The sequence below is a fragment of the Pomacea canaliculata genome, linkage group LG6 (genome assembly GCF_003073045.1).
Source record: "Pomacea canaliculata isolate SZHN2017 linkage group LG6, ASM307304v1, whole genome shotgun sequence".
Taxonomy (NCBI): Eukaryota; Metazoa; Mollusca; class Gastropoda; order Architaenioglossa; family Ampullariidae; genus Pomacea; species Pomacea canaliculata.
In genome coordinates, this window is record NC_037595.1 from 8,193,083 (window position 1) to 8,215,215 (window position 22,133).

Consider the following 22,133-nt stretch of genomic DNA (forward strand, 5'->3'; position numbering starts at 1 on the left):
TTACTGGGACCATTGCCTGTTAACCTCGGAATACAATTTAGGGCTCCTATATCACCCATATACATATATATTGAGCTGTAGAATCCTAAATGTTTTTTAGATTAGCATGCATTTTTTCTACATAGGTCCCAAGTTTGTTTTTAGATCCATTTTAAAGATGTTTCCTTGATGTATCTGCAGTTTTTACCTAGGAATGACAGAACCCTTAAGAGCCTAAACCAATCTGTGCTCAAGATTCTTTTCTTATGTAACCATATTTAAATAACCAGCATAAAGCAAGTACATGTTATTCACTGTGTAAGCTGAGGAAAGAAAACAATACAATCTGATAAAGGGTGAGCCACTTAAAAGTAGCCCACCTCCTACAATACTGCAACAATAAGAACTGGCCAGTTTCTTCAATAATACACTTCAAGCTTAAAGTTCTTCATGCACAAGATCTCATATAAACTAATAAAAATATTGACAATATTTAATGAAGGTATCATACTGAAGCGAAAATAAATTGATAATTGTGTGTGTGCACAGCACCCAAGCCAAGCTTACATTGTGGCAAGAGTTAGCTGTGCACAAAAGACTGCAAAGCCTACTTCAAGCTATTCAATTTTTTTTTTTTATCTTAGAAGCGTAGTCTGTCTGCAAGTGCAGCAAACCTTGACTTATGGCTACAATTTGGCAGAACATTATTAATTACATAAATATCAGTACTCTATAACATATTACCATGGTGGAAATTTGCAAATGGAATCGAAACCCTCCAATAGATCAGGTTTATCAGTATTAGTGAAGGTCGCAACCAGTCCTCATACCTGCAGACTCTGAGCTTCGTCCCCTTCAAACATTTATACTTCTGCAAAGAACTTTCATCCACATGAAATACAGAATAAAAACCTTTCCAAAAAATTCTTTATTAAAAGACTTTCATCACATCACACCACAACAAGGATTTGTCTGAAACAGAACAAATTATCACACTCACTTGCAACCACACATTTTCTTCACAATTATTTCACTGAAGCTCACATTAGCTTGTTTCAGACACCATTTGAAACATCATAGATGTGCAAAAACAAACTAAACTATTGTGATATCATTGGTTATGTATTGAAACCAGTATGACAAAAATAGCTCATCACAACTTTGATATTTTTTTTTAAACTTAAGAGGTGCACAATCAGATCTGAAGTAATGTCTCTTACAATTTCTTCAAAATAAAGGTTTATCTGTGTTTTTGACATCCAATGAGTTGCCCAAGTTTCCTATCATTTTGAAAATTGTGCATAAATCATTATGTACAATTTAAAGACAAAATAAAATGTCAAAGAAAATGCAAGGGATGTGCCTAGGTACTGGTGATCAGACTGAAATACTACGAAGAAAAAAAATGTAGATCAAGTCTATCTTCGGGACAATTAACAGATGTGTGAAACAGGTCACAATCAAATATGGCATCTGATCTCCCTAAAGGGTTGAAAGCTGAGCAGCTTAACAAATGGAATGATTTGTTATATTTCTCCCCATACTAAAAGTTTTTCCTTAACCCATACAAGTAAACATATGAGTTCTCCCTTCTAATCTTAAGTTTCAAAAAAGTGCAAAAAATGGCACATAAGAAGAAAAGCTCCAAGTCTGTTATCCATTCAGCCTCAGCTCTTATCACAATCTTCAAGTTTACTTTGCGGTGAGCAGCACTCAAGGCAACTGTATGGGAAAAAAGTAGCATTATATAAAAGACTGTTAAAAAATGCATGTTAAGACACAATAATATGCATCACAAAGTAACACATGAAAACATGTGACCAGTCACCATGAAATAAGTCTTAAGTCACACAGAGCAGTTTCATATTAGAGGCCTAGAAAAGTGATGATCAACTTTGTGCTACCATACTTGCACACTTCAAACCTTTATAGATCACTCAGCTTTAGGACTGGAAGAACAACTTCAGTGTCAAACAGGTCAAAACTTGTACATTTTAAAATCTACAATTTCCGACTTAAGACTTATTCTGTGGATGCAGATCACATGAAAAATGCTACTGAAAGACACGAGTCTCAACTAAATCAACTAAATAGTCTAGCTGGAATATACCAAAGGTTACTACTTTTTTCTGTCTACAAAACAATGTAACATGTACGATGGAGGGGTGTAGGATGAGAAAGTTCAATAAAGGAGTTAAATTAAAGCCCCTCCATGATATCCAGATTTTTTGTTAATTTACTATTTAAAAAGCGCTCTAATGGCCTCCCTTGAAGTTGTATGAAGCTGACAGACAAAAGGGAAAGGTATTAAAAAAGATGCTCAAAAATATCTGCAACCTTTGTGGCTGAGTAAACATAGCTCTTTAAAAATGCATACATTTAAAACATTCTGCAGCAAGCCCCACCTGCATCAACTGCTGCTTAACTGTGGAAAACTTGCAGCTGTTGCAATACCACACTGGTTATCCTTATTGCGGGCCATCATGATGTAGCCTTCATCACCCCAAGATGTTCCCCAGCTACGAAAAACAAAAAATTAGGTTATTTTCATTCAAAGCAACCAAAACTGACTTTCATAACCTAGGAGTAGAATTCTGTGACCTACAAATCAGATGTAGTTCAGCTAATGGTCTTCAACCTCCTCCTTGTGCTATGGTTGAACCTTAAATTGCTGGCTGCATCTTTCTCAGTACAAGGTCTAACATTCTCCTCAGACTTTGCTCTGAAGCACATTCTCACATGTTCTCATTCTAGTACAGTGTATGGTGTGAAAATATGAAGTACCTGTTCTTCACGAGCCAGTATTCCTGGCCACTGGAACTCCCATAGCCAACTACAAGAACACCATGGTCCAACTCTGACGAGCTGCACCCTGGTTCATCATAGACTCCTGAAAACACAGAATATATAGGGTAACTACTTGCTGCTTATAATATCAAATCTTTTATCCCATGATGCAAGTTTATTTGATTACTCCTTCCAACTTTATCATACGTGATGTGTGAAAATTTACCTCCACTGTAGCTCTGGAAAGACGGATGCCCTGCATCAATAGCGACAGAGATGGGTCCTTGGCTTGCCACGGCCTGCATGAGGTCACTCTCACTTCCTGACTGAATGTCTTGACAGCCTTTGACATAGGTCTCTGTCACAATCTCTTTTTTTTTGAAGCTGCATTTATGTTGCTGTAGAAAATTACAGAGAGGAAAATGTTTAGTTCTAAAATAGTTCTCCATTCTTTAGGAAACTCACTAGGTTTATATTTATGTTTTTCATATACCTGTTTGTTTTAAAAGATAGTTTTTGAACTTTTTATTTGGATTTTGAATTTGAATTTTTTGGCCACATTTCTGATGCAGAGAAAATTATCCACAGTAATTTTTCACCTAAGCAAAGCAGTGAAATATCTTTGCTGGGCTTGTCAATAAAATCTATCTTAGCTCTTGCATTATTTTAAAACAGTCTAACAGCATCTCTCGCTTTTAAGATCACCTACTGCAATATAAACTTCCATTTTCATTGTATTTATAACATCTGGGTCTTTGAGAATCACAACATATTTCTGCTAGTTTAGTTTTCACAGATTAAATTTCAATGAGGCAAAGTTCATCCTTAAAAAACAAAATCCTACCACAGCTTCGTAGGGGTAATCAGATTCTGATTCCAGCCCTCCTACACTGTTGATGTACTCAAAGGCCTGGTCCATGAGTCCACCATCACAACCTTGGTTGCCAAACTTTCCAGAGCAGTCCACCAGCTGCTGTTCTGACAGGGAGTCCAGTTTTTTGGACAGGCGGAAGTGTTGACCCTCCATGGAACCGGTCTGCCAATGTAAGAAGCAAATGAATAATACCCAATACTTAGTACCTAACCAGACACTCTCTTCCAAACTGATGTGAGCATTTATCTAAATTATGACATGAAAATTAAAAATTCTAGCTTAAGATGAGATTATACTGTGAACACATTCTATATCTCTTTGTACATGCCACAGACTCTATCAAAAGCCATCAATGAACAAGGTAAAGGGCTGTTTAATTGCCTAGCTCTCTGCCCTTAGCATACGTTAACCAGAAAAACTCACAGTGGAGAAAGACCAACAGGAACCACACTGTCCCTGGTTCTTGACAGGTGTGACATAGCCTTCTTTGCGCCAGTCAACCTCTGCAGGTGTGAGCCAGTTCAGTGGAGGCTGGAACTGGGTGCACTGGATGGTGGCATTTCTTGATGAATCGCGGGCCTGCAGGCGGTTGTACTTCTTGTACTCTTCAAAAGTCTGCAAGTGCAAAATTTAACAAATTTTACCAAGACACCTTTTTGAAGCCCAGCTGCCTGCTAATTTTAGAAGTATGAAAATATGTACATGAAAATGTGGCACTGAAAAATATTTTTTGTGTCAGGAGAAAATAAAGATCCTGATAAGCATAATATTTACCAATAAAATGTTGAGAATTTATTATTTACAGATTTGGATTGCTGCTTACCATGTCTGTGAACTGGTTGATGTCCATGTAATAGGACTTTTTCATGTTAAAGTATTCCCAGTTGTGCTGTTCAATGAGCTTCACATTGTCCAGGAAAATCTTCATGCGATCAATCTCTTCCTCACCAGTGGAGTAAGTTTTTCCTGTTATTTTAAAACCCATTTGCATTATCATTCAAGTCTGATCAAATTTACTCATGGATAGATTGTCAATGACCATGACTATGAGCTCTGGAGGTGATTTGTCTGTAAAAGCTTTAAATATTTTATTTTCCTTAAATGGATCTCCCCTTAGGCCAAGTCGTAACATTCCATCCCCCCTCCCCTAAAAAACTTGAAATGTATGTTGTCTATTTAATAACCCTTTTCTTGTTTCCTGGGTAAGTTTTCCTGTTTAGAAACAAACTCTCCTAGCAGAAATCATACTGGGACAACAGCTCTGTGTTAATTCTATTACTGACAGTGCACCTTAAAAAAAAAAAAAAAACTTAGTCCACAAACTTAATTTCAATTATTTGCAAACATCCTTAGGCAGCAGACAAATTAAGGGAAATATTTAAATTCGCTCATTTCAAGTAAATATTCAAAACATTCAGAATAAAAATACTATGTATTTTATCACAACTTTAATACTTCAACTATATTACTATGGGGGTACCAGATTAAGGCAATATCAAGATGCATTGTCAATACACTGTATCAAAATCTTGGCAATGCTTTTAAAAAAACTTGCCATGCTTCTGTTTAAAGGCAGCCCAGGTTTCTTCATAAGGGTCATATCTCAGCTTGACTGGAGCTTTTTTAGCAGGTGCAATCTCAAACATCTGGACACTCTGTGGCAGTGCTTGAGTAACTGCTACGAGGCATGCCACCAACACAGCTGCATACATTCTGAAGTTATATGGTGGTTTCTTCAACAGATGATAATAACCTGAACAACAAGACAAGTTCAGTTTTGATTTAACTCTTTCCAGTTTCTGTTCTTTAGGTTAAGGTAAAGGGCTTAAAATACAGCTTAAGATAAAAGGCTATCTCATAATTATAAGAATCAATGAAACAAAAGATTACAAAGAAAAAGGATGATAGAGAGTTATATTTATCTACTTAGGAATACAAGAAAACATAAGAAAAAGACTGTTTTCTCTGTGTTTCAACCACAGAGAGATTTTGGAAAAAAAAATGGAAGGATCCTAAAAATAAAAAAGCACAACACTTATACTCTGCTTGGTTTTCTACTCAAAGGTACTTTTGTTTGTTGCTTAATGGGAAAAGAAAGTAAAATGATGAAAGTAGGGCTTAAATGATAGATGCCGACATTGTGAATCATATGTGACTTTGGGTTCCAAAGTCACCATTTACTTGAGCTTGTATAAAGCACAGTACTGAAGTGCTGTGTTGTCAAATGATGCCTCTGAACCACTGCACTTGAGAGCTGACCCCAGTCTCGCTGTTATGCCGGATATGGAGATTGTGTAGTGATAAAAAGTTAGCAAACTGGAGAATACTAGTGTGGTGTATAAGATTACAAACAGTAATAGTTTAATTGTAGCTACCGCATGCTTAAATATGGCCATTGTTGTAGAAGATATTGCCAGGCTCACTATCTCAGTGCATGAAAAATAGAATGGCATTGCAAAACTGAACAACTCTCCTTTGTACCGAGTAGAATTTGTATATATCCTTGCACAAATGAAGCCAACAATCTACATGTACCTTGTTTTTTCAAAGGCAAGATAAAACCCGAAAAAATTTGTTTAGCTTTCTAATAAGCTAGGCCTTTCCACAGACTGCAAGCTTTCCTGCTCTTTACAGAGTTCAAGCTATAAATCAAGGTAATGCTGGACAGTCAGCAAAACTGCTAACAACACTGCAGCAATACAAAACTTTCTGTGAAATAGTTTTACCTATGTCATGCATAAGCTTCAGTTTGTTTGGTTGGTTTTTGGCTGGGTTGAGGTTTTTTTTTTTTCAAATGTCTATCAATATTGAAGGAAGCATCTCAATGAATAAATCCTCTTTAAGAACATAACTGCTGTTTTCAAATTTTAAAAAATTGTTGTACTGCCTTCCACTATTTACTTTTTTTTAATCCCAGTCCTCCATGTGAAAGAATGGGCTTGTGATAACAAAAATAAAGTTCTCAAGACCCATAAATTTGATTTAAGCCAGTGCCTTTCTTTTAAGCGGTTGCAGCATCTTGTAGCAATAGGGTTTTATATAACTGCTTAAATGATGAGCGATGAAGTAAAAGATGTGCAATGAAATGCCACTCTGGAAAGTAAATTAGCAGGCCTTCAAACAGAACACTATCAATTAAACAGTTAAGTCACCAACTCCATGGTCAAATGAAATATTTTCTCCACAAAAAGGGAGCTTAACCATTTTTATTCTGTCAGTTTTAAACAGTATCACAGATGTAAATGATTTTTTTTAACAAAGTGGGACGCCTATTTTTATAGCAATTAACAACTTCTACTTAATATATGTGTATTTATTACTTCCTCACATTTGTTTGACCTCTTTGTTGTTAACCCCAAGTATTACTCTAGAAATTTTATGCAAAAACAAGTATAGTACTCAACACTGCATCCGGTTACCTTCCAAGTCGCACTTACGTGTTAAGTTTATATGTGCCGCGGTCTGCTGAATTCAACAGGTTTAAATAAGAAAGCGTCAATTAAAGTTTCCTATGCAATATTCTAAAGTTAAAACTAAATCAGAGTTTTAAAAATGTCGTTAGGTTCAAAAGTCTCTGTAAATTTAGAAAAATTCGTATTTTCAAAAATAAAAAAGCGATATACAATTATGCGTATTTCCAAACCAAATATAAAATCTGACAAAACTCGCAAGAAAAAGATAAGTAAATATGTCAGCTTCATCGGGTCAACTCCGACTTTCTGTTCTGCTTTCCCAAACAAACCTATCCGACATCCCAGGTCGGAGCTCACAAGGTCAGCTTAGCGACTCGCACCCGTTATCTAATCGACAGCGAAGTGGAGGCTTGACAATGACTTAATCAACATAATCAGGTAAGAATCTTACCCCTTTCCTTTGTCTGCTCCGTGCTCTAAGGGCTGTGTGAGCAAGTCGGCGGTGGGTTTGGCTTCATATGGAGTCCGAGTCATGTGAGACTGATGTCATGCACAAAGCGGAAACCGTCGTCATGTGGGACCCGATCTCGCATTTGATTGGTTGACGCCAGCTCTTCCACTGATATGGAGAAAAAAGTAGTTTTAGCTCTGTGGTTTCTTATCAGGGATGTACCTTTGTTTGCGTTTAACCTGTATTCCCTTTGTTTAAAAACTGTATATTAATAAGGAGGACGGACAGTTCATTTCGCGGAGATATGGTTTTGTAGTGAATAAACCGACACCAGAGATTTGTATATGTGTTGACCTGTTGTGAAATTTGTATGATATATATATATGGACCTACATAACCAATGACGGTCACGTAGAAACATTAAAAATTCAATGTAGGGAAGAAAACAATAGTAGGCGTTTGACTTTCAGGACAATATTATGATTTCAAAGCAAGTACCATTCATTCACTTATACTGTATTGTGTCTGTGTGAGAGGTAGAGATCAGCGCGCGTGCACGTGCCCCGCGCCCGAGTAGAAAAAAATTAACAAATATAAAGTTAGTGCTGTCCATCGTTGAACAATACAAATCGAGATCACATACCAGCCTACCCTGTAAATGGATCGAGAGAATCGTGGAAGTTCTTCCACGACGCAGCACACACATTGAAAAGTTTTATTTAAAAAAGCTGAAATTGCTCACTAATATGCATACAAGCTCAAATTAGTGAAAAAGCGATCGAATTCTTAATGATCGAGCATTGAAATTGTCGATCGATCGATACCTTTGTCCTGGCCCTCCTACTGCTACTCCCCCCTTCCACTCTATGGTACATTTCCTGCATGAACTATCTCGACCCCGATCTTCACCCATGCCTTGCAGATGACAATGGCGTCATCAGTGGTTTCAGGTCTGTAAAGGTTCAACAAATCAACAGCTGGACCCGCACATCACATGGTCCCTCCGTCCCTGACCCTGTCCTCATCTGTCATGAAACATGGTTGTGTGTGTATTATATAGTAATACACTGTCGGCTGTGTGTGTGTTATATGTAAACACTGTCGGCTGTGTGTGTTGGGAAGGGATTTTGTTTTTTCTTTTTTGAGAGAACAAAACGTGTACAATGTACTTTCTCGATCAGAGGTCACAAGCATCATATTTAATAGTGTATGAACGTGCATGTGACTGACGAAAGTGTGCATAACGGAAGCCGAGCAAAGGTCGAGAAGAGCACAAACAACTTATAAATACGTGTATCCGTGTTGCTGAACGGGAAACTGCCTCTTGTACAGAAATACAGAGTACAGAGAGATAGCTCACAACGAGGAATTTTTGTTATCTGCATCACGAGGAAATATTTCTAACCACTGAAGGAACGGCGTAGAATCACGCCATCGTCGACCAAAATAAGTCATTATCTTTGACGCGTCTGCTGGGACAAAGACGATGTCTGCGGATGAGACGTGACACCAAGCTGGTCGTAATCAGGGTATCACGCGCTCATCCCTCTAATCGTTCCTACGTCTGCCATTATTTACGGCACTTGTCACTTCGGGTACTCTTCACACAGAGCCGAGCGAAGCGCGAGAGCGTACACGAGCGTCTTTACGACTGTATATGTAGATTTATGCTTATACATTGAAAATTGGGGCAGTGGTGGTTTTTATTTCTTTTCTTATTATTTTTTATTTTCTCGAAGGCGATTTTTCAAGTATAATAGAAAAGATGAATGTGAACATTGTGTACCGTGTTTCCCCTAAAATAAGCTCTAGGATTTTTTTTCAGGATGCTCGTGATAAGAGCCCTACCCCAAACAAAAGCCTGAAGGACAGATTTTGTTCATATACGACTGACGTATTGAATTATAAAGAAATGATATGAATATATCAATAAATAATTTTAATACGTTAATGCTTAAAATAACTGATAATATAAATTATAATGGACAACGATTTAGTGGTAAATGGAGTAGCAAGAAATTCAAACCGGAATTCAGGGTTCGAAGAGTTATGACGATGTTCCAGAAGAAAGATGACATGACTGTACTACAGTAAATGTAGGTTTTTGTACTTGAATGAATAAGACATCCCATGAAAATAAACATTAATACATCTTTTGGAGCAAACATTAATATAAGATGCGGTCTTATTGTTGAGGAAACACGGTAGAGGAAGCAGGGGCGTGGGCCTGGGGGCTGCTGTTGACATATCAGGTAACCCTGCCGACAACGGTCCTTTGGTGTAGGTACACGACGAGCAGATCTAGACAAAGCGAGACATTCAGAAGAGAGAGAGAGTATTTTTATTATTACAGTGGAACCTCGGTTAGCGAACGCCTCGGATAGCGAATATTTCGGTTAACGAACAAAAATTTCGTTAAAATTTTGTCTCGGATAGCGAACAAAATTTCGGTTAACGAACAGCCACGTGAACCACACGTGACCGACCAGCATGTCATCATTCGCGCTCGAGACACAGTTACGATCAGTCGTTCCTTATCTATGTGCATTCTTCTTATTTAGTGATTTTTGTGCTTTATTTTAATAAGATAATCCTCAATCATGGCTCCAAAGAAGATTAAGAGCAATTAATAGTAATGAGGTAATGACAAGGAAGCGGCCAACAAATGAATTGTAAAAGGAAATGAGTTCAAAGTATGAAGGTGGCATGCGTCTGTCGGATATGTGATGTCGTATTACCGAAGAGTTTTACAAAAAAGACAGAAGGAACAGACACTGGACAAGATTTTACCTTTAACCTCAAAGCTACAGAAAAGGGAAGTTACCCCGATTTTACAATGTCAGGTGTGCTCATGGAGGGGGAATCAGTAATTCCACCCCTTCCTCCCCACACCTGCTTCCACCCACGCCGTGAAAACGGCAAGTTTTTCTGATGTTTTAATGCTTTCCTTAATGTTTTGATGTTTATTTTAACTCTATTTATATTGCATTTTAACTGTTCTCACGCTGGGAACCAATTAAATCTATTTCCTTTATTTCTTATGGAAAAAATTGTTTCGGATAACGAACATTTCGGATAACGAACAGCTTTCCAGAACGGATTAAGTTCGTTAACCGAGGTTCCACTGTATTACTTGTTAATGTGTTGGGGGGGGGGAGAGAAAAAGGGAGAAAGGTGGGTGAGTACATGGCTGTCAAGAATGATCCCCTTAGGTCAGGTCAGAGGTATATCCCCTTTCTGTAATCATTTCCATATTTGCATAAAACCCTTGCTGTTATATGGTTTTTATTCATCAACTTTTTTTTAAAGGGCACAACTCAAAACCCTTGTGTTGTCAACAAGAGGATCGCGACTTGTGGGTCAAGGGTCAATTGCACATCACAGATCTCGCTCTAAGTACGCGGGGGGGAAGAGGCTGTTTTTGGCGTTTGGTTCAGTCAGGACTGACTACCTTGTTGTGATATCGCCTCAGTTATCACCCACCAGCCAAATGACAAACCAAAGTAGCAATGGGGAATAGAAATGACTCGATCACTCTTTGAGTAGCGCTACAAATCTCTCGAGGCTAATATTAGAATTATACAGCCATTGCTTCCAAATTTGAGTTATAATTTAATTGTTTGCTGATTATATTAGTTTATTGTTTAAAATATACAACATGTACTTTTGATTTGTCCAGACTTAAGATCATACAAGGTCCAAATTTTCATATAAATTGTTTTTATTAACTTTTTGTTGTTTTTTTTTTTTTTACTTGATACATGCCAGTTAATGTGTTTATAACAGCAGTTTTCTTAAGTAAGATTTTCCCCACTTCTGTTGGCATCAATGCCTGTACAAAACATACTAATGTTCTCATAAAGTACTGTAGAAATACATACTAGCTAGAAAAGTACTGCTTTTTAAAGGGCGCAGAAATTTTGAAGTCTACAAATATTTTAGCAGCTTTCTTCTTGCCTGCAGATAATAATAATAAACCCCAAATTGTGCAGCGCATACTCACACTCCTAAGGAGCATGCTCTTAGCGCTCAAGAACAAGAACGAGACATGGGAAACATACGAGCGACAGAAGAACAAGCAACAATCTATGAACTAAGGAAGAATAAACAACAGTGTCAATGACAAATAATTTTTTAAAAAAAGAGAAAAAACCCAAAGAGAAACCAAGTAACAAGAACTTAGAGTATCGTGATTTTGCAAAAGGAAGACGAGCAGGGATGTTGCAATAAGCGGAAGGACTAGAATTGTATGGGCTGTTGTGAGGAGTAAGGATCGAAGAGGTGCGTTTTTCAATGCACATTTCAATGATTCATTATAGTGGGTAGGTGGCAGAGATGGAAAGGGAGAGTTATTTTGTTTCACTGCACAGTAACTAAAACTCCCGTGACCATATGTTGTTGTTCTGGTGACAGGAATAAGAGACGGTCGTCAGACGAGGAGCGGAGTTGTCAAGCTGGGACGTAACGAAGAAAGTTCAGAGAAACAGTCAACAAAGAAATTAAAACACAGCAAGGACAGTTTGTACTGAATGCGAGAACGGAACTCAGTGTAGAAAACGAAGGAGAGGAGTGACATGGCCCCGTGTCCTAGCTCTAAGCACCACATGGAGAGGAGTTCTGTACTTTCTGGAGTTTGTGAAGAAGGTATGCAGGGCACCCTGGCAAGCATTTCGAGAAAGAGAGACGCACAGACAAGCGTGTTGGTAACTAATTATATGACTAAAGTGCCGAATCATCTATATAACCTAAAAAAAAAATCCCATTGTCTTATCACATGCATCGGTAAACAAGATCGGACATGTACATAACACGTCGGCTAAATTGTTCAGGAGATATGTTTATAAAATGTCAGCTGACTACTTCGCGCGAGGCACCGTTGTGACTGCATGGCTTGAGGTAAAAGGCAGCATGACATTCGCGTGACCTATCGAGGGGCTAACCCTGTTGACTATGCAGGTGAATTAGCCTCGAGGCACTGTCTGTTGCTTGTTCTACTTTCTGAGCGATTGCTGTAGCGTGGCGGCATAGTTGAAGGTTTGGAGGCCTGTAACCGACTTCACACCAGAGAAACTCGATCATGACTCGTGAGAAATATAAGCCACGAAATAAAGTTGTGCTGATCGAGCCTCTTATTGTACACAGTTCAGAGACTCCATTGCATTTTGCAACGAGTTGGCGGTGAACGAGATAGATGCACTAACGCGTATAATAAAATGTATTAAATCGGACACATTCATCTTCTCATTTAGAAAAAAAGCAAAATAATTCCCTCGTCTGCATACCATTACCTTAACTGAAACGCTCTTTGTGTTTTCTTGTAACAGTTAGTGGACATATAGCCGGTATACATGGAATGGATTTTTGTTCGGTTTCCACCAAGTTTATACAACATATGTTATAAACCGCATTCAGAGACCCCGACAAGAGATTTTAGAGTCAAGTACTCCCTGTACAAACCTTACTTAGCGACAATCCTATAATTGTAGAGGGGCGTATCACGTGTTGTTTGTCATCCTACTCCACCACCACCCCAAGCAGTCAGCTGACGTAAACGCTCCATTTATTGTAGGATGGGGGACAGTGTACGACGTGTGTCTGTTTGGAGGGCGGGCGGCAGGCATGTGACTTCTAGCATGTGACCTCTACACCGTGTGTTACATACATGCGTCAAACCAGCCGGTCACGCGCCGCTTGAGCTGTGTGTCAGGGCAACACACTATCTCATGGAGTAAAAGTGTTATTCACGCAAGAGGGTTCCCAAGTACATTCGTACACTCGACAAATTTATTCATGACAATATGTGAAAACAATCAAATCTGGAATCGTTCCACACTACTAATTATATCTATAATTTATATACACACTCAACATACACAGCTATGACCTTTTAGACAGGCTTACAATTTTTCTAGTAATTGATTGAATGAGACACTTCAAGTAGTAACTTTTTGTTTTGGGTAATGAATAAAAGAACTTTTAGGAAGTGTTTGGACGATTTTTGTAAACCGTAAATCAATCCATCTTATTTAGATAATGAAACCAGTCTCCTCTATCATGACTTCTACAAAGCAAAGTCTTTCTTTCTTTAGAGGTATTTGTATTTAGGAATATTGTAATGAAAGGATCCAAATTTATATTTGAGTTTCTGGAGTACCCAAAAGTCGACGACCACATCGATCCCGTGAGCAGCTATTTTTTAGGTGTACAAGCTATAATATACTGCACACACTCATTATTTTAAAGTACATTTCTGTTTGTTGTTGTTAGGCTGGAGATGTGCGGGGCTATGACGGGTAATGATAGTTAACTGTATTTGTTTGAAATACAGTGGAACCTCGGTTAGCGAACGCCTCGGATAGCGAATATTTCGGTTAACGAACAAAAATTTCGTTAAAAGTTTGTCTCGGATAGCGAACAAAATTTCGGATAACGAACAGCCACGTGAACCACACGTGACCGACCTTTCATGTCATCATTCGCGCTCGAGACACAGTTATGATCGGTCGCTCCTTAGCTGTGAGCATCCTTCTTATTTAGTGATTTTTGTGCTTTATTTTAATAAGATAATCCTCAATAATGGCATTAAAGAAGATTAAGAGCAATTAATGGTAGCGAGGTAATGACAAGGAAGCGGCCAACAAATGAAAAAGGAAATGATTTCAAAGTATGAAGGTGGCATGTGTCTGTCGGATATGTGATGTCAAGAGTTTTACAAAAGGCAGAAGGAACAGACACTGGACAAGTTTTTTTCCTTTAACCTCAAAGCTACAGAAAAAGGTTACCCCCGATTTTATAATGTCACATGTTCATGGAGGGGGAATCAAAGCAGTAATTCCACCCCATCCTCACCACACCTGCTTCCATCCACGCCGTCAAAACGGCAAGTTTTCTGATGTTTGAATGCTTTCGTTAATGTTTTTTATGTTTATTTAACTTCATTTATATTGCATTCTAACTGTTCTCATTAAAACAAATACCTATATAGCCTGCAACTTTCAAATATTAGCGAGTCAACAGGGGCTGGGAACCAATTAAATCTATTTCCTTTATTTCTTATGGAAAAAATTGTTTCGGATAACGAACATTTCGGATAACGAACAGTTTTCCAGAACGGATTAAGTTCGTTAACCGAGGTTCCACTGTACTTTGTAAATGTACCTTACTTAAAATACTGAATAGTGACTGGGAAACCACAGACCTTGAGATGCACGTGTGAAATATCGACTCGGACACACAAAACTTAATTGCACGTGAATATAAATCAGCCGCGCCGAGTACACCGTCTGTTGGTTGAACTGAATTAAGCGGCGAGTAATGTAACCATTAAGCTGGGTTATTCAGGTCACTCCACAGCATGATCCATTGTATCTCCGGAAGGTCAAGGTGCATAAGAACAGTCCAGTTGTTCAACATTGTAGATTCCAGCTCGAATAGTTATTGGTATAATACTGGTTTGTCATCACTGCAGTCGAGGTAAGAAGGTCGTCCCCTAACCTATTTCAGGTCCCTTGGTGAGTGATGTGTTTGAGACCTCACTTTTCTTGCTAGTGAGAGCAGTGCCCATCTCCTCTCCCTTTCTTTACCAGACGTTTCGGGATTGAAAGTTGGACGAGTGCCGATCATAGTGTCGTCACTGACAAAGAGCGCCGAAAGGTGGTAAATTAGGAGATAAATTTCAACTTATTATTCAAACGGCGATAGGCAAAAAAAAAAAAAAAAAAATTATAAAGGTTCTCATGCAAATCAATATGCGGTAATCAGATTTTGACATACAAGGGTAGAGACACCAAGTCAGAGCACTGAATCGAAATGTTCGTCCATCGAAAAAAAGATTGAGAGACGCCCCTACGTAGGGATAAATACTTCTTCCTTTTTTTCGTTTTTTTTTTAAGGTCTTCTTTTATTACTAACATGCCGATTTCCTGCACTGTGGGCAGAAGTTTCGCGGGCCGGATATGGCCCACGAGCCGTAGGTTGTGCATCACTGGTGTAACAGATTAACTTTTCTGTTCATACTTTATTTCTTCATCTTCGTGCATGCTTGCAAACACAAGAGTCTATCCAATTCTTCCCAAGCATTAGCAAAGGATGCATATGCGGCGAGCAATACTAAGGGAGGCGACTCAGTTCCTGTTACCACGGACGATTGACTCTTACCTCCCTTTAATTCCCATCTAGGGATTAGCGTGATGTTTTGCTGTAGGTCGTGCTGATATGCTGGTTATTGATAAGGTCCCAAGCATTTCTGGAGAATATTTTTTAAAAGACTTTAGACAATTTTGCCAAAATTATCTACAAAAAGGATTGACATAGCTTCAAAGGATGTAGATGTGACATTGTCACTTGGTGAAAAGAACAACGTACAAAACAGCTTTAAAGCAATCTCGATCACCACTTTGATGACAAAAACATTAAGGTGTCTTATACAGAAAATTCAATAAAGCAGAAATTCCAGCTGGATTGTTCATGTATTTATAGGGGAAAATCTGTATTAGAGAAATACATTGGCACCAGAGTGTCAGGAACTAAGACTAACCGATGGTGACTCTATAGCAGAGATTCTCAACCTTTTTCGCGACTGTACCCCCAATTAGGGTGAAAGGATATCCACAGACACCCTTCGCCGTGTACTCACATAAAAGTACTTATTTTCATAATGGCGTGTGCTTATGTCGCTATGTACCCCTGCATAACTCTTGCTGTACCCCAAAGGGTACGCGTACCATCGGTTGAGAAATGTGGGTCTATCTATAGTGATTGTTAGCTTGTGCAAAATGGATTTCTGTTTACATTGTAGGTAAGATCTTTTCTAGGTTTGGTTATGTCTAAGGCTTAGTCAGAAAACTAAATTTAATGCAATAGGCCTGGAACAGTATTGTTTAAAATGCCAACTAAGAACTGTAAAAATAAAGAAAACTCAGTTATAATGAAAATAGAAATTACAGTCACACATATATAAAATGCAACACTGGCAATGCAAGGCCTTTAATTCTGCAAAGTAATATATTTACACAGCCAACTGGTACTGATGGCACTTATTAGTGTCAATCAACCTTTCACTTGATCTTTGTTGTTAAATAAACCTTAGCAAAAACAATATGTCAGCCTGTGAGGATAAAGATCATATAAATAGTATCAATATTAAAGATAACTTTAATTTTAAAATGTAACTGATGCTTAAGAATATAGTTATCTTTATTTCAATCTTAATAAGATGTTTAATAAACAGAATTACTATCAAGAATTATGGTTTGCTCTAGCCATACTTTCTAAAATCATTTTACCTAAAGTAGAAAGTTTTAAACACTGCTGACTGAAAAAATTTGTTGTGAAATTTACATTATTGCTAGAGCAAAATGTCAAAATGAAAGAGTTGCAGAGGACAAAGGGAAAGAAACCTTTGTGGATTTGTGTGTATATTATATCCATTATATCAATGCACATGTGGATAGAAGAGTTGCTCTGGTCCAGGTATTTGTAAATGCCATTTAGCATTAGCCGTATCTAAATTGATTTGTAGATACATATACAGATTCACCTTTTGCAATATGCAGATAAAGACATCACTCTATACACATATTTACTAGATGCACCTATCTGCAAACAAATGTTAGGGATCCTCACATTAATTTATGCCATTTCTGCTCTAAAGTTTCCTGGATAGTTCAAGCAGCAAGGTGCTTTTGGTCATGAATGTCTGTTACACAGATAAAAAGATGTCAGATGCACAATAACATTTTATAAAACAGTATACATTTGAAACCCCATATAAAATATTTATTATCACAAGATTCGGGATATTTCACTGACCTCACCCGTGTAAAGTTATGGTCTGCAGTACATAATAATAATTACAACTTTGTGTAAAGATATTACGACCTCAAAAAGAATGATAAAGACTTCATATCAACAAAATACTCGTTTTTCACATTTGCCTTTTTTTTTTTTTTTCTTGTCTGCTTCTTGTAATAGTTGTCATCAAAAGTAGCAAGGGCAGATAAACAGGAAAGAAATAAAAACCACAGCTGATAAACTGAGTGTGAGTTGCCTCTTATTGCCAGTCATAACAATTAGTGGTCTCTCAAGATATAGGCCCAATCTAGCACTGACAGGATTCACAAAGCTGCTTTGTGCATTTATTGCTCTGCACCCAGTTTCAAGCTTTATATCACCTCTACAATCTTTGAAAAAGAACCGCCTGAATGACAGACTCAAATATTTCAAGGACAGAACGTTTTGGTGAGAAAGAAAAAAAAACCCAGAGGCATAAAATGAATTGCTAGTATGTTGTCTCTTTGACCTCAATTGAGCATGCAAGATTCGTATGTGGGAACCATATACTTGATGTTGATGAAGGCATCATCACCGCCATGTTTTTCAAAGCATTCCAACGTTTCTTGAATCAAGTCACCAACATTTTCACGTTTCTGTTGGCTGTAGTCAATCCCATCACCACAGTTTTCTGCAAAATAGAAGCAGATAACAGGTAACAGACAGACATTTTTAATTAAAAATAAAAGGCTGCCAGTAGTTTGTTTACCTTCAGTTAAAAAAAGATTACTAACAGGAGCTAGGAAAGCATAATAACTCAAAACTCAAATACATGGTGTCTGTAAAGAAAACAAACATTTCAATTTCATCTCTTAATCTCTTGTTCTGCTAATCAAGGCACTCACTGTTTTTGCTTTTAAACATGTTGCAGACTGGAAGGAGTTGGCGGTAGTAAGGCACAAGGGCCTCACCCACCATTTCTGCTGAAACCACCAAATGCTGCAGAATCTTGAGTGTAACACACAATACCTTGTGGTTCCTCATGGCAAGGGCACCTGGGCAACCAGAACAGCATAGGCATATATTGTAGCTTTGTCATGATTTGTCTAGGAAAGGTAGATAGTCTGGCTACTTGACTTCTCAAGTGCTGGGAAACGTAAGGCAGGGGGAAAAAAGAGATGGGCACAAAAAGTTCCCCTCCAAGACAAGTGAGGTTTCTAATACCTCAGTCCCTAGCAGTTATGAGACTACTTTTATTCTTTGATTTGTGCAAAGAATTTTCTGACTGAACAGAAGTGACCTTGGAGGACCAGCTGCAGTGAAAAAGAAGTGACTGATTAAGCCTAAGATGTCAGTTTAGAGTTTTCAGCAAAACAGGACAATGCACATTCAGTTTCCTTTACTTGTTTGATAAAGACAAGGCTTAAAATACTCCAAATATTACAGGTGGATTATAGAATTGTGGTAAACATGCTAGACCAATGGAAGAATAAGTGATTCCTACATTTTTTGCAGCTAAGGTAATTTAATACTTGTTGACTTCAATATGACTTAATTAAAACAAATCGGAAGTGCAGCAAACTCTAGAATTATCACAAAAAGAAACAATTACTTGAGCTTACTAGAATGATCTGAAAATAGCTGCTACAGATTTCTGAAGTTCTTACAGCAACTGCAATTTTATATTTTTTATTATAAGTATTTACTTGAAAAGAAATAAGTATTTCCTATGTGCTGCATAAAAGAGAATAACACTAAAATTCAATTTGTCTTTGTATTTTCTCTCTTTGTGTTTGGAAGGGCTATTACCTGGCATCCTTCTCAGGAGGTTCATGTGTACGTATGAGAGGGTGTGTGTGTTCAATGTCATTTGTGTATGTATGCGTGCTTTGTTTATATGAGTATGCATCTAGAATTGCTTATATTATGTTTGTATATATGTATTGATTGTGAGCAAAAGAAAAATTTCTGATTGGGACTGCCTTGAACAGAAAATAAAGTTTGATTTGATTTAACTGAGTTACAAACAATTCTTAATTGCTACTGCCTATGCCCAGATCTGTGTGTATTCTCTGGCTACTGACTTATAATACTTACTTTTGATAGGGATTATAAGTTGGGGAATTACAGGCAAAATTTTTGAACCACCATGCTCCAACATATCATGCACCCCCTGACGAGCAAAGAACTCCCAAGGATGCTCTGTTTCACAAAGGCCATCAAAGAAAAGAGGAAGATAGTGATGATAGTCAAGCTTCTCAATCTCCACCTACAAAGCAAAAATCAAAGCATGTCTGAATGTTTTGTATAAATACAAATTGTTGTTAACTCTCCCAATTTCTTTCTTGAAGGACTCATAATTTGGTCAAAATGTTTCAGAAGTTATTATAGTATTGAATAAAAGGCAAGAAAATCAGATTTATCAAAAGGATTTTATCTCTCTCCCTTCAAGTAAATCTATGCTGGGCAGGCAAATGATTGAATAGTCTAAAGATTAAAGATATATCATGAGACAATTATATCATTATTGTACACTTAATAGGAGCAGACATGTAAAGGTATACCTAAATAAAATAGTAATCATATTAATAACTCAAACAACAGCTCAAATAAACAGATAACATACCTAAAACCTTTCAAATATACTTTTTAAGCTACCTTATTAACAAAGCATCACATTTTACACAAACATACTGATTTCATATCATTTATTTCTGTGCAATACTCTTAGACATAAGCACCTTCCATGCAATTTTGTTTCCCTTGGTGTCATGCTCAAGTGCAATTGGGAAATCTCCACGTTCATAGAATTTCCTGAAGCTTGTGGGTGCACTTTCTCGAGCCTTGAAAGCCCCTGCTGGTGGAGGTCCTTGAATCTGATGGTGATGAAACAGATTATATAATATTTAAAAAAATACTTTGGCAGAATAAAATCCAGTCTTTTTCCAAATGTCATTCAGTTTCTTTGGTTATAACATTTCTGTCTGTTCATATTTTGTTTAATTGCTAATAAGTATTCACATTTTTGCACATTAGAAGAAATAATACATTTCAGACATTGTTCTGTTTTCATGCTAAAACTAAAGAAAGTGCATTAATTACTGACTTATGATATTGTTAAGATATGTACTAAAATAAACTGACACTGGTGTTAAGATACTTCATAAGATAAGATATTCATCTAACTGCTGCTATGTGACAGTATGAGAGAGAGACTGTGTGTGTGTGTGTGTGTGCTCTCATGCACAACTTGCATGTATGTCCATATGTGCAAATGTACTTACACATATTGGTGAGAGATAGAAAGAGAGCGCAACAGGAAATACATATATCCTTACAATTATAGTATCTTAAGGAGATATGAGTTAAAAAAAACACTTTAGTAAGAGGAAGATAACATGATATCATAGTGGAAGTGTGTAACTTATCTCTAGTGTACTTTTCACTAAATATCTGTCAAACAGTTGTGGGTTTATAACTTACTTTAAAAATAACAAGCTTTATGCTTAGTTAATTTTATTTTTTAAGCTTATCTAGGTTTAAATTTTATTAATTTTTTTGATAATTTCAATGTAAACTATGCATGCATTTTATTGAGTGTACAAATATGTTTAACATAAAGAGTGTTTAAATAAGAACTTAATTATTATTAACACAATTTATCCAATGAGAAAAACATTGGAATACATAAATTTCAGATTTCAAAATAAGTATACTGAATTTAAATATAAACACAACATTTAAAACAAAATTTGCAACTCACCAAAAAAAAAAAGAAAAAAAAAACCTTAAAGTGAAACAATCACATATATATAGCTCTACATTTGTTTGCATATCTTGTTTTTTATTTTGAAGTCATGTTCTAAATGAGGCAATATATCTTACATCAGACAAGATAACTCATCAGAAAGATAAATGCTTCTTTTTCTATAGTGACATCATTCTGTAAGCCACATATGTGTATTCAGGATAAAAATATTTCTAAGACAATCAGTGTCTCCATGGCGAAAAACAGCATTTATCTTTTTTTTTTTTTTTTTTTTTTTTTTGCAAAATATTGATCAGATTAAAGTAAACATTAACGTTAATAAATTGTGTTTTCTAACCAAAAATACTTTTTCCATACTGTTGACTTAAATACTGCTAAATGTATTTGATTACTACAAGATGACATCACAATTAAAACAGACATTAAGTTTGAAAAAATGCAAAACACTGAAAAGCATGTTTTATATCTTGGGTTTTATTTTCATCCATTTTAACTGCTTAAAAAAAGATTTTAGCAAACCATACAACTGAACACAATAATCTACCTGTCGCCCATGCAGCGTTATGGACAAACGCCACACATCCAGAACAAAAGTAATCACAACTTAAATGCGCTGCCACGGTATTCAAGATTTTTACAAGAACTAGAGTTTACCTTTAGATCTTTGAAATAATAAAACCCAAAAATAAAACGGCTGCCATCATTTCGAAAGTCAAGTGTGATAACCTTGCATTTAATCAAACTCACCGGTTTCTGTAGTTTGTAGTGTACACTGCCTTTTGCGGTGAACGCAACAGTCTCGTCCTCCTTTGGCTTTCGTTTTACCTTCTTGAAGTGCTCCTGATGCTTACACTGGCCCTTTATCATCCTGAGATTTATATGTATCCTTCTTCAACGGAGTAAACCTGAACTACCAAAAGAAATCTTCTTAACTTCGGAGATCTTTCTCTTCGAACCTGCTAGGAGCAAACATGGAGTCGGTGCGTCGGTTACCAAGCAACTGCGTTCCCCGGATATTGTTGTTTATTGCCCTGACTTCCTAGGCAATGACCTTGAGGTTACCCCCCCACACCCTAATTCTATATCCGG

At 37.1% G+C, this 22,133-nt stretch overlaps 2 protein-coding genes across 2 annotated transcripts; both read right to left on the reverse strand.

Moving 5' to 3' along the window:
* Nucleotides 1-888: 888 nt before the first annotated feature.
* Nucleotides 889-7,655, reverse strand: LOC112565913 (cathepsin L1-like). The gene is made up of 9 exons (XM_025241797.1): nt 7,505-7,655; nt 5,196-5,393; nt 4,464-4,606; nt 4,064-4,255; nt 3,611-3,802; nt 2,993-3,164; nt 2,764-2,869; nt 2,385-2,498; nt 889-1,701 (listed from the first exon to the last, which is right to left on the reverse strand). The coding sequence occupies exons 2-8, from the start codon at nt 5,350-5,352 to the stop codon at nt 2,390-2,392; spliced, it is 1,071 nt and encodes a 356-aa protein (XP_025097582.1). The 5' UTR covers nt 5,353-5,393; nt 7,505-7,655; the 3' UTR covers nt 889-1,701; nt 2,385-2,389.
* An 8,818-nt stretch (nt 7,656-16,473) lies between these two features.
* Nucleotides 16,474-22,056, reverse strand: LOC112565914 (parkin coregulated gene protein homolog). Its single transcript, XM_025241798.1, has 5 exons — nt 21,792-22,056; nt 20,017-20,151; nt 19,373-19,544; nt 18,181-18,330; nt 16,474-17,966 (listed from the first exon to the last, which is right to left on the reverse strand). The coding sequence occupies exons 1-5, from the start codon at nt 21,909-21,911 to the stop codon at nt 17,806-17,808; spliced, it is 738 nt and encodes a 245-aa protein (XP_025097583.1). The 5' UTR covers nt 21,912-22,056; the 3' UTR covers nt 16,474-17,805.
* Between the last annotated feature and the right edge of the window lie 77 nt (nt 22,057-22,133).

Coding starts and splice junctions, on each gene's coding strand:
- LOC112565913 (XM_025241797.1), bottom strand. CDS start 5,352: ATGTATGCAGCTGTGTTGGTGGCATGCCTCGTAGCAGTTACTCAAGCA. Junction 3,803..4,063: donor CCTGTTGGTCTTTCTCCACT/GTGAGTTTTTCT, acceptor TTACATTGGCAG/ACCGGTTCCATGGAGGGTCA. Junction 3,165..3,610: donor ATTACCCCTACGAAGCTGTG/GTAGGATTTTGT, acceptor AATTTTCTACAG/CAACATAAATGCAGCTTCAA.
- LOC112565914 (XM_025241798.1), bottom strand. CDS start 21,911: ATGATAAAGGGCCAGTGTAAGCATCAGGAGCACTTCAAGAAGGTAAAA. Junction 20,152..21,791: donor ACTACAAACTACAGAAACCG/GTGAGTTTGATT, acceptor CATCACCATCAG/ATTCAAGGACCTCCACCAGC. Junction 19,545..20,016: donor GAAACAAAATTGCATGGAAG/GTGCTTATGTCT, acceptor TTTGCTTTGTAG/GTGGAGATTGAGAAGCTTGA.